At 45.0% G+C, this 12,393-nt stretch overlaps 1 protein-coding gene across 1 annotated transcript in view; it reads left to right on the top strand.

Moving 5' to 3' along the window:
- CDH20 (cadherin 20) overlaps positions 1-11,545 on the top strand; it is a 47,083-nt gene extending 35,538 nt beyond the window's left edge. The window contains exons 10-11 of the mRNA XM_053397078.1: positions 8,916-9,167; positions 9,948-11,545. Coding sequence (XP_053253053.1) covers positions 8,916-9,167; positions 9,948-10,447 — 752 coding nt within the window. The 3' untranslated portion in view covers positions 10,448-11,545. The remainder of the gene's footprint in view (positions 1-8,915; positions 9,168-9,947) is intronic.
- The last annotated feature ends 848 nt before the right edge of the window (positions 11,546-12,393 follow it).

Here is a 12,393-nt window from a genome sequence, read left to right as displayed (position 1 = left end):
TAGCTTAGGCATTGGGGGTCTGAGGCAAGATAGGGTCAACCGGGAATATGGGGACACTCAGGACCGGATTTAGGTTTGATGAGACCCTAAGCTACTGAAGGTAATGGGGCCCTTTATATGTCCAGCTGTCCTTTGTCAACAACAAATTGTCACTGTTTTTTGTGTTGAATATATGCTATATGGTAATTTATGGACCTAATAGGTCCATACACAACACAAAACACTCTTGCTGTATGTACCGTATTTTTCGCTCTATAGGACGCACTTTTTCCCCTTCAAAAATGAAGGGGAAATGTGTGTGCGTCCTATGGAGCGAAGACGCCATAGCCCTGCGACCCTCTCCCGGCTGGAGAGGTAACGCGGGGCTATGGCAGGAGCCTCTATAGCCGTGTGTCACCTCTCCAGCCGGGAGAGCGCGCGCAGGGCTAAAGCAGCCCCCCGCGACCCTCTCCCAGGTGACGCGCGCCTATGGCAGGAGCCTCCATAGGCGCGCGTCACCTCTCCAGCCGGGAGAGCGTGCGCGGGGCTAAAGAAGCCATAGCCCCGCAACCCTCTCCCAGCTGGAGAGGTGACGCGTGACTATGGCAGCAGCCTCTCTGCTGCGCCTTTCCGCTGCTCCCTGACCTGCTCTTTGGGGCTGGTGGTGGGCTTCCCCCCGCCAGCCCCAAAGAGCAGGTCGAAAGGAACCTGAAGCCTGGAGAGCGAGAGGGGTCGGTGCGCACTGACCCCTCTAGCTCTCCAGGCTTCCAAGGTAGCCGCCTGAACGCACCTTAAACGCACCTTGTTTTAGAGCGGGAAAACAAGAGGGGGGAAATTCTCCCACTCTCTGCGCAGCGCCTCCTGCCGCTTCACTGAAGGGGCGCTGGGTAGAGAGCGGAAGAATTTTTTTCCCTTGTTCTCCCCCCTCTAAAACAAGGTGCGTCCTATTGTCCGGTGCGTCCTACGGTGCAAAAAATACGGTAGGTTTTATTTCATTTGTTTTTTATATTATATTTTGGAAATGTACATCCAGGTTGTTTTTTTCCTTTAAATTTTTTGGGGGGGCCCAAGAGAGCCTTAGCTTATTCATAAATCCGGCACTGGGGACACTGCAAAACTTGCGTTTACACAGCTGGCCCCCTCCTGCATTACTGAGGGGCGCTGAGTGGTCCACTACTGTGTGCTTGTGGTCAGAGACTCCCCTCAGGACCCCTCTAAAGGGGAACCCTGATATTGCCACCACAAAAAGGGTGAGTCACCACAACACCCCTTCCTCAGTTGTTGAACTAAAGGATTCCGCCCAAGGCCTAAAACCGCAAAATTTGTGACAATTGCTACCAGGAAGACAAAACCTGCAGAGCAGGGGAAATATCTTCACGGCTCTGAAAAACAGCAATCCGACCGTAGCAATGCCCCTGGACCTGGAAAGGAAAAAGGTCAGCCTGGGAAAAAAGATAATATTGGAGGAAGAGCTGGGTGGGTGACGCTCTGGGGCTGACTGTGCTGCAGGCACCAGCGCGGGGCCCCTTTTATCCTCTAGGAGTGGACTGGAGTAAAGCCTGCTCAGTCCCAGTCTGCTCCTCTTGCCCCCATCCCACAGGGAGGCCAATTTGAAAAGGGCTTTTTGGCAGGAGGCCAGAAAAACTCTGTGGCAACCAAGGGGGTGGGTGCAGCAGTGTGGCTGCAAGAGGATGGTGAGGCCGGATGGTGGGCCACAAACCTCACCCACCACCAGACCCACTGAGCAGATACAGTCATACCTTGGGTTACAGATGCTTCAGGTTGCGCACTGCGCCGAACCCGGAAGTACCAGAACAGGTTTCTTCCAGGTTTCGGCGCTTGCACAGAAGTGCTAAATCGCGCTATGTGCAGAAGCACCGAATCGCAACCCGCGCGTGCACAGATACACGGGTCGCAAACTTGCCTCCTGCACAGAGGCAAGTTCACAACCCGAGCATCCACTGTACTTCCAACTGCATGTGTAGAGAGGAGCATACAATTGGAATGGCAAGTAGAATGCAAGAGGACTTCCGTATAATATGCCGTAGGAGTGTCCTGTTCCAAGATACTGCATTCCATTTTACCCCACCCAGTCCAAGTCAACCAGAATGATCAGTCATCAGTGGCCTGTTTTGAGGGTGTTTTGCTTCCTTTTTTTACAATATATATAATTAATAATTTCAAGTATAATTTGCTACTTTGCTCCTGGTGCATGGATAGTGCCATTTCGGACTTACTTATTTCTTATGCTTTTATATCGCCCACCCAGCCAAGTTCTCTGAGCCGTTTGCATAAACCATAAAATAAAATTCCCAATAGAACACTTAAGGCCATGTACACACATCTCCATTTACTCCGTCTTCCACTGCTGCCATGCAACACATAACATTAGCCACAGTTAATATCTACCTTGTAGTTTCCTGAGACATACTGCTCTTGGATGCATTTTTCCTCGGTTCCATCTGATTTGAAAATGTAAGCAACACACTCCCTGCACAGTTAAGCTGAGGTGCATGCGTTTGAGACAGTCATTGTGTTATGTGCAGGTGACAGCACACACAGAGAAGACAACTTCACGAATAAGAGTTGGGGGGGCTGCAGGTACAGGGAAACCCAACAGGTAATGTGCACCAGGTGAGGACATCCACACCCCCTCTTTAGTGCATGCAACCATGTGCAGATGCGACTTGAAACTCAGCAGGGGAAAACTGCCTCACTTGCATTTTAAACTGCTAATTCATACATAGCCCGAAAGAAAATAACAGAAGCCTAGCAAAACAAACTAAAACCAGCACCAAACCCTAGTGAAAACGATTAAAACACAACAAAAACTGAAGCACCTGATAGATCATTATTAAAAGAGGACTGGCACTCCAAGAATTGCATTTGCTGTTAGCATGGTATGGAATGAGGTGGCATAGAAATAAACAGCACTGTAGCATCACCTAGTGGTAAAAACAATCTTCATAACATTAGGAAAAGCAGGAGGAGTAGAGATTTATGAAGCCTCCAGTTATTTCATGGGTGGCGCTGTGGTCTAAACCACTGAGCCTAGGGCTTGCTGATCAAAAGGTCAGCGGTTTGAATCCCCGCGACGGGGTGAGCTCCTGTTGCTCGGTCCCTGCTCCTGCCAACCTAGCAGTTCGAAAGCACGTCAAAGTGCAAGTAGATAAGCCAGGTACTGCTCTGGCGGGAAGGTAAATGGCATTTCCTTTTTTTTAAAAGATATTTATTAAAATTTTCAAAATTAATACAGTAAGAATATAAAAAGTCAAAAAGGAAAAGGAAAAAAAATACGAAAAAAACACATTAAGTTCGCCAAAATTTACTTTCATTGACATATTTTCCCGACCTCCTCATACCTCCCCTTTTTGTATTCCAATTCAAATTATTGATTCAGCAAATCCTTAACCATAATTCTTAACCTAATAAATTAACATGTTATTATTTTACTTTTACTCTTTCATCCATTTCCTCAATTTATTTTTGCTAACCTTATTTTCCTTTAATTTAGTTCATTTTTTTTTAAAAAACCAATTTTACCTTATCCAAACTTAAACATCAATACTTATACATCAATACATATTCTTAAAACATTCTTTCTAAAGTCGACCCAAATTCCCTTCCACAAATTTCCCAAATTTCATAAACATTACAAAAATAAAAGCAAAACACATTATACTTATGTACCCTTTGGATTCCCAAACCCCACCCCACCCTTTCCCGGTTCCAGTCCCCAACAAATGTCCATCAGTCTTAATCTAATATTTAGCCTGGAGATCTCACATCCGAGGCTCTTAATTCTCTCTCAATTCCTCTCTGCTGGTTTTTTTGATAGTCCTTAAAATTAAACACCAACTCTCGGAGAAGCTCTGGCCCTTCAGGATCCATGTTTCTTTCAACCAGTCCTCCATACTTAAAGGTGGAACCCAAATCTTGTTTCTTACTCCTTTCAAGTCCAAATGTCCCCAAGGCTCCAACCTCCACCTTGAGCAAATGTATAATCCTTAGGTCTTCGGATCTCCACATAAGGAGATCTTTCCTTTCTTCAATCTCCAATTCAGGCCAGATTTTCCACATCAAATTCTTATTTTCCTTCATTACCATCATGTCAGGCCTCAAGTCCTCCTTCATCATCTGCAGCTCTTCAGGGACAACATATGTCTCCTTCTCCAAATTCTCAAAGTTGTCAAGTTTCTCTTTCTGTTCAGTTGAATAAACTTCCAGATTCAACTCCTTATCAGTTTCAATGATATTGTTTACAGTTGAGTCCAGAGTTGTAACATTTATAGCCAAAACATCAATTTGGCCTTGCAACTTTCCCAAGAGAACAAAGACTCTGTCCAATTCAGCCTGAATTCTCCCTTCTCCAGCCATTCTTGTAATGTCCCAAATCCCCCTCTAGAGGGATTTTGGTTTCTTAGTGTTCGTTCCAATCCAAGTCCAAAAATCCAGCTAGTTTGTATCAGTTCTTCCTTGTTTTCAACAAATTGTAACAAAAATTGTAACATATATAACCAGCAGAAGCAACAGAAACAAAGTTCTCTTTTTCCGTTTTGACAGCTACTTTGACAGCTGTCAAACTCTTTAGTACCTCATCAACAGGCTCTCTCGCGGAACACTCCCGGGTCCGGGAGGGTGGCACTTCGGTTCCCAAAATTAAGCTCTTTATCCTCCAGCAAAATTTCTTATACTGCCAAATCGTGAAATTAAAGTCTTTTACCAAAGAAGGAAAGAAGAAAAAGTTCTCTTGACCTTAGTTAGCAGGTCTTTGCTTTAACTTGTTTACAAGACGGGGAGGCAGACTTCCTTTTTACACCTTCCCCAATCGTGCCTAATTCTTAAAAGCAAAATTTTCTTTACAGTACCAATTTCCGTAGTACTCACGGGTTGTTACTTTTAGAGTCCAATTGTTCAAAAGAAGAAGTCAGCACTCTCCGACCATGGCAATGCAGCTTCACTCTGCAGGAGAAGCAGTCGACTCTCCGCACCGCGCCGCTCACCCCGTCCCCCATTCCGAAGCCTTTAAAAAGGCTCCTTCACAGGTTGGGGGGCGCAAATGGTGCCCGCCGAGTCACCAGGTTCACAGGCTTCACCGCCTGTGATTTTTATGGGTCCCCGCGTCGCCGCAGCGGCAAGACCCGATCCTGCAGAGCCGATTCTCTCCGGAGCTCAGAGGGAATCCGCCATTAGTCGATGGAGCTAACCCGGAAGTCTGGTAAATGGCATTTCCGTGCGCTGCTCTGGTTCACCAGAAGTGGCTTAGTCATGCTGGCCACATGACCCGGAAGCTGTACACCCGCTCCTTCGGCCAATAAAGCGAGATGAGCGCCGCAACGCCAAAGTCGTCCGCAACCAGACTTAACTATCAGGAGTCCTTTACCTTTACCTTTTTTTAGCATCACCTAGTGGTGAAAACAATCTTCATAACATTAGGGAAAGCAGGGGGAGTAGAGATTTATGAAACCTCCAGTTATTTCCATGTACCGTATTTTTCGCTCTATAACACGCACCCGACCATAACATGCACATAGTTTTTAGAGGAGGAAAATCCGTAGGCATGCCACCCGTAGGCATTCCCTCCATAACACGCACAGACATTTCCCCTTACATTCTAGGAGGAAAAAAGTGAGTGTTATGGTGCAAAAAATACGGTACATCCAATCACAGTTCACCTTGCTGAAAAGCGACATAAAATGTTCAGGATATTTTCTTCACAAGAGCAGACATGTAATTTTCACATAGATGTTTTTCTTTGGATGGTTAGAGCGCTATTCCGTTTAGCATTTGCCCATTGCAATAAAGTGATTCTATTATATATCGTACATGATCTGAAAGGCTGATCAGCATGTCACTGTGCATGCTGTACACTGATGATGATCCTCCACTTCCTTTTCACCCAGTCCCTCCCCAGCATAGCTGGTCCTCTATTTGGGGTTCTTCTAATCAGGTCCGGCCCTACCATTAAGCAAAGTAAGTTAGCTTCCTCAGGCAGCTGGTTTTGGAAGTCAAGAAAGGGCAACAAAATTAACAACAATTAATTTACAGGGTGGTTTTTTTGTTTTAACTGCTAGAGAGTTTTAGAAGCATTTCTGGTATTTTCTGCCTCAGGTGCCAAAACAACTTGGCCAGCCTTGCATACTACACCCAAGATACCACTTGCTTCTCTGCCTCAGGCAGCAAAATGTCTTGGGCTGGCCCCCTGCCTCTTAAATTCAGAGGATAGATATGAATGCAATCCTGTTCATTGTAGAAACCTGGGCATTTGGTGGGACAAAGGAATAATCTAATTATTCAGAGGAATCTGCATATTAAATGTTTTGAAAAATTCTAAATATTAGCAGATCTTCTCTCCTTAGATGACAAAATGAAAATCTACTTCAGTAAGTAAGAGGTGTCTTCTTGCATCAGCATGTTCTAGCACTAAGCTGCCTATATCAGTTATTTTGAAACAGCTGCCAGAGTTTCCAGGGCATTGCCTTGCTAGAACACACTGTGACCTTGTCTTCCTTTTTTTGAACATGCTTTGCTGATGAGGTTGAAAGAAACCATCACTACAGCATTGGGTGATCCAGGCTCACTTCATCCTTGAGGCAATGTGTTGAGAGAGAGAGAAATTTGGGGAGAATTCTCAGCATCAGATGTACTTCCTACCGCCACCAAGTAAACAAGTAGTGTAATTTGGAGTGACAGCAATGAGTGAATTGCTGTTCCTTGTGTTTTGTTTTGAAGACCAGTTTTCAAGCACAGCCATTGTATCAGTCACAAGAGCAGATATTGGTCCTGACCTGTGGCACTTAAATGTTCATTTAAAAATTGAACCCTTGTCATCTTTTAAATGGGGGGGGGATCTCAGAACAGTGAATCAGGAAAATGTTTGGTTTTAGAAATGCTAGATGTCAGAATAAAATAGAAACTTTGGTATTTATTACTTTATAATCAGCAATTAAAATAAAATAAAAATAAACTTCAAAAAAATGGGGCAGGAGAGTTTGTGGTGGAACTCCCACTATTAAGTCTTGATGGGTTGTGCCTCCTCCCCCCCCCCTTCTACATTCTATCCCTCTGGGAGGGAAATAAGTCCTCCATCTCTGAGGCTGATATAGTTTCTGGTTGTGTTTGGGGGCATGTCAGGCTTAACAAGGGAATTTAGAATCCTAGAGATCCTTGCAGGCCCCAGACTGGTCTTCAATGCTGTCACCAAGCCACCCCATTTTCAGCCCCAGGACAGGCAGGGCAGTGGAAACCTTTGCTGCTAACCAGAGAGGACCTCTGGTTTCAGGATCTCCCCCTCTGCCCTCATAGGTAAGGTAAAGGGACCCCTGACCATTAGGTCCAGTCGTGGCCGACTCTGGGGTTGCAGCGCTCATCTCGCTTCATTGGCCGAGGGAGCCGGCGTACAACTTCCAGGTCATGTGGCCAGAAGGACTAAGCCGCTTCTTGTGCACAGAAAAACCGTTTACCTTCTCGCCGGAGCGGTACCTATTTATCTACTTGCACTTTGAGGTGCTTTCGAACTGCTGGGTTGGCAGGAGCAGGGACCGAGCAACGGGAGCTCACCCCGTCGCGGGGATTCAAACCGCCGACCTTCTGATCGGCAAGTCCTAGAGGTCCAAAATATTCTATGGACTCAAGAACTCCCAGGCCCTGTAGGATTGCACCCTGCACTGTACAATGCAAATACTCTTCAATAACTATCACTATAAAGTAGGCCTATACACTGATTGGCCCTCACCAATAGTGCCAGGGTTGACTTTGCAGAAACAAAAAAATCAATTTTCAAATGCATAAAACGATCATTCTAGCTCACAAAAACATTTGTATATTTGCCTGCCCAGGTCATGCATTACCACTGTGATGCGTCTGCCACCAAACTGCTAGTTCCCTTCGGTCAGGATCCGTGTCACTGCAGCAGTGTATGCAAGCGCTGAGCACCCATATTATATGGTTGCTACCACCACTATTGCCCACTCTTGGCAAGGGATGTAACTTTATGCTCTCTGGACAAGACTTCTATGATCAGCACACGTGTCTGTTATTACCTGACCATGCCAAAGCAGGTTGTTTTGCTAGCAGTCTTGGCAGTGTATGTATGGGTAGAGAATTGGCACAAGTAAACATTTTCCAACAGAGTAGATTTCAGTATATACAGTATTTAGAGATACCTACTTTTCATGCCAATTCGGTAGGGGAATGTCTGTCTCTCTTAAGTGATAGAATACTGCAATGGCCGCTATCCAGTGCTGAAACATAAAAAAGAGAGAGCGCTTAGATTTCTGACATCCATGTCTTATCCCATCATGTTACTTGCAAACAATACTTATGGCATCAAATCACTGTGGCATCTTATCGTGCGCAAACAAGGTTTGGCACAAATGCATTGCACTTGAATTGTCAATCTGTCAACAAGCCTGGAAATTTCCATAGCGGTCGGTGCACCAGATGCCTGCCCTGACATTAAGCTTGTCAAAAAAATAAATAAAAGGGATGGAAAGGGATAAATGCTGCTAACCTCTAAGAAACCACCTTGGTTTGCTTTTCATGCTGCTTAGCCATCAGGAGACTTTGACAATAAATCTAGCTAAACTCCAGCTCAACCCCAAGCCCTCTACTTCGGTCAAATGTACACCCTCCAACATCTGAGAAAGTGGAATCACAAGTTTGATAGTAAAGAGAGAAAAGGGTCTGAATTTAGTGTGCATGTCAGTGTACAAATCCTAGTATCTTACAGCTAGCCTTTTGTCACATTCTTCATTTTCTTTCCTCTGCCCACATTCACACAAGGTAATCACAGCAGCAGCAGGCCAAAGTAAATATAGTATTCTAAATGTATGGATCCATAGCAAAATAGTTTAATAGCATCTACCTCCAATTGATTTATTTATTTTTACATTGCAAATCAATATTGACATCTTTTATTTCTCCCCGCCTTCTAGACAACACAGCTTGGATTTTAACCAGGAGATCAGGCTTCCGGCAGCATGAACAGAATATCTTTTACCTTCCTATCCTGATAGTTGATAATGGACGCCCCATGCTGAGTAGCACTGGGACGGTAACCATCCACGTTTGCAGCTGCGATGACAAGGGTCTTGTGATGTCCTGCAATGCAGAGGCCTATGTGCTCCCTGTCAGCCTGAGTAGAGGAGCTCTTATTGCCATTCTAGCCTGCATCTTTGTCTTGCTAGGTAAATATACGTATCGTTTCTTAAATTAATAGTAACACCATCTGTTCTTCTGGCACAATGGAAGCGGCTACCATGCTTACTAGAATGCAGTGCCAATAAAACCAATGTTCTAAAAATAGGCAAGCTTTCGAAAAGGCTTTCTCATTAACGTTTTGTGTAAAGTACTGTTCTTAGTTGATTTGACTTGTATTTGATTTAGGGCATGTTCCAGCAACTTGCAGGTACAGTTTTGCTACCATAACCCTAGGCAATAGCTACGATAATTCACCATTGTATGGGGGTGGCAAGTGACTTGTTTGGCCTTGAAAGTGGCCATGGGCATTTTGGGCATCCTGTTTTTCAAGCTGCAATTGACATTTCCCTTTTCATGAAAACTGGGTTATGTTCACAGTGTTAATGAGACCTTCCAAAAAATGCCTGCTTGGAACTAGAAGCGATCTGCAAAACTCAACTGACCTTTCCATGAACTAGATAGAACTGAGAAGGTAAATGCAGCAAGCACTCCCTTAGCATTTAGCACAGAATGAGGTAGCAGATACCCCCAGGGTAAAATCTGCCTCCCTCAATACTGCTTGCTTTAAGTCTAATGCTGTGCATCCATCCTAAAATATTGCCCAGTCCTGCCACTTACATGCTGTTTGTGTTTTGCTTTGTCCTTTGCCACCATGGATGTTGCTGCTACATCAAGGGCAAGAATGGTCGGTGGGAAAAGGTGGGCAGCATCTGTTGTGGAGGCTGACTGTGCTCTAAAAGTCTTGCATTCTGGCTTGCTCCTTCTAGTGCTGGTACTGCTGATCTTGTCCATGAGAAGGCACAGGAAGCAGCCGTATATCATTGATGAAGACGAGAACATCCACGAGAACATCGTTCGGTACGATGACGAGGGGGGTGGGGAGGAAGACACGGAGGCCTTTGACATCGCAGCCCTGTGGAACCCGAGGGAGGCCCAAGTGGTGCTGAAGAGCAGGCAGGACATGATGCCGGAAATCGAAAGCCTCTCCAGATACGTTCCTCAAGCTTGCAGAGTGGACAGCAGCGTTCATAGCTACGTGTTGGCCAAGCTCTACGAAGCTGACATGGACCTCTGGGCCCCTCCCTTTGACTCTCTCCAGACGTACATGTTTGAGGGCAACGGCTCTGTGGCCGAGTCGCTCAGTTCCTTGCAGTCTGCGTCCACGGACTCAGAGCAGAGCTACGACTATCTGACGGACTGGGGGCCCCGCTTCAAAAAGCTGGCCGAAATGTACGGCGCCACAGAAGGGAACGGGGCCCTTTGGTAACCAAGAGGCGAAGGCAGAGTACTACTCGGGTACTCGGTGCAGCCATCCGAATTTGTACTCAATCAGATATTGAGGACACAGGCGAGGTGGCCTCCTACAAATAGCAATATGGTGCTTGAGGGAGAATGCAGAAGAGGAGTGGGAATAAGTAAGAGCTCTCTCTGGATCAGCTTTACTCAGTTACATTAAGCTACATTTGTAAACGGCGAGAAACAGAAAAGAAAAGGGGTGGGATGGGAGCATTTCCTGGGTGGTTCTTTATTTTAATGGCTACACTTGAAAGCTGCACTCCTGAAATAGAATGACACTATTCTCTTCTGCAGATTTTTTTTTTAAACCCATGACAGCTTATTATGTTCTTTGCATCTGGGTGCAAAGACCCGTAATTTTCAGTTCTTGAGGAAATTGTCTGCAGAAAGCCTTCCCCAGTGAAGGATGCCCTCCTTTCCCAACTCAGTTTACAAAGCAGTCGCTCTCTGGCAAATTCAAGAAGGCACAAGACAATAGAACAAAAAAACATGAAACTGGGGGTTTCTGTCACCAGCAAGAGCCCTTCAGCTCCCTAAAAAGGGGCCTGGCTTTTGCAATCTTGCACAGCAGAAGAGTCTGAGCGATGGGATGTGGGAAGCAGTTGAATGCACTCAACTTGAATAACAACTGACCTGTGTGTCATATGCATTAATACTAATATCAAATTAATGTATTTTGAGTCTCCTCGGCTTTTAAAAACTGACTCAGAATTAAACCGGGGGAGGGGGCAGATGCCTCTTTTTGCACTGTCGATGTTTCTTCCATGTGCCAAATGTGAAAATCAGATACAACCAGTGAAAGCCAAATAAAGAAAAGAAAATTATATGATAACCATATGGGGTTAAGAGGGGCTTTCCCAAACTATGCGAGATCAAACTGAGGGAAGTTTACACTGTAGGTAACCTACTTGAACAAATGCAGTATTATAGAGGAATAAATGGATGTAATAAATATTCCATATATAAGTTTTGTATATTTGTTAATAATTTTGGTAATAAATATAATGTGCTGGATACAGTACAGTACCTTAGAACCTCTTTTAATAAAAGTTAAACTGAAAGAAAAAAACATAGAAAGATTGTGTTTTGGATGTTTTATCAACCGTGTCTGAGACCCAAAGAACTTAAAGGCTCAGCCCCTCCAACCCACCCTGCGTATTCCTTCCTGTATGCAATGTCACAAAACGCTTACGCAATCCACACTTCAAAAGGTGGCATAGGTGAATGCCCTATGTAAAACACAGGTCTAAAACAGCACTTCACTTCAGTTCCACTGCTTCCTCCCATTAATGGCCTATATTTGGTGCAGAACAACCAGGCCCCTCTAAAATCAATGAAATTTAAAGAAGCAGTGAAACACTTTAAATTCCACAGATTTCAAGAGGATTAAGGGCCACTGGGTTTTGCAAACTTCCCACATGCATGCAAATCACTGCATGTAGATATGAAATACACCGGGAAACTGCATCCACCAGCAGTTTCTCTGCACCCGTGGGTACTTCCAGGTGAGGGACTTAATTCTATAAAAAGATTGTTGTGGGGAGGGAGGGAAGAATTGCAAATGAGCAGGCAACAGGTTTTGATGGCAGTGACATCATGTGGATGCTTCAAAAAAAAACAACTGGAATTCATGTGGAGCACCAATCCCACAATAAACACCTGCCTAGAGAGCTCTACAAGAGTTGAGCAGGGATGGCATCAGAGCCCCGACCACCTAAAGCAATTACCTCCGTTTGTCTAACGAAAGGGCCAGCCTCGGGGGATAAAGAATCGGAAGGCACGCTTGGCAAATCCACACCGTGATCAACTCCCGCCCGGAAACCAATGTCCCCACTGTGGAAGGACGTGTGGATCCGGAATTGGCCTCCACAGTCACTTACGGACTCATTTTTATGGAAGACAATCTTACTTGGCTAC

This window comes from Podarcis raffonei, chromosome 7, assembly GCF_027172205.1.
Source record: "Podarcis raffonei isolate rPodRaf1 chromosome 7, rPodRaf1.pri, whole genome shotgun sequence".
NCBI classification, from domain to species: domain Eukaryota; kingdom Metazoa; phylum Chordata; class Lepidosauria; order Squamata; family Lacertidae; genus Podarcis; species Podarcis raffonei.
This window is presented reverse-complemented; position numbering and strand designations above follow the sequence as displayed.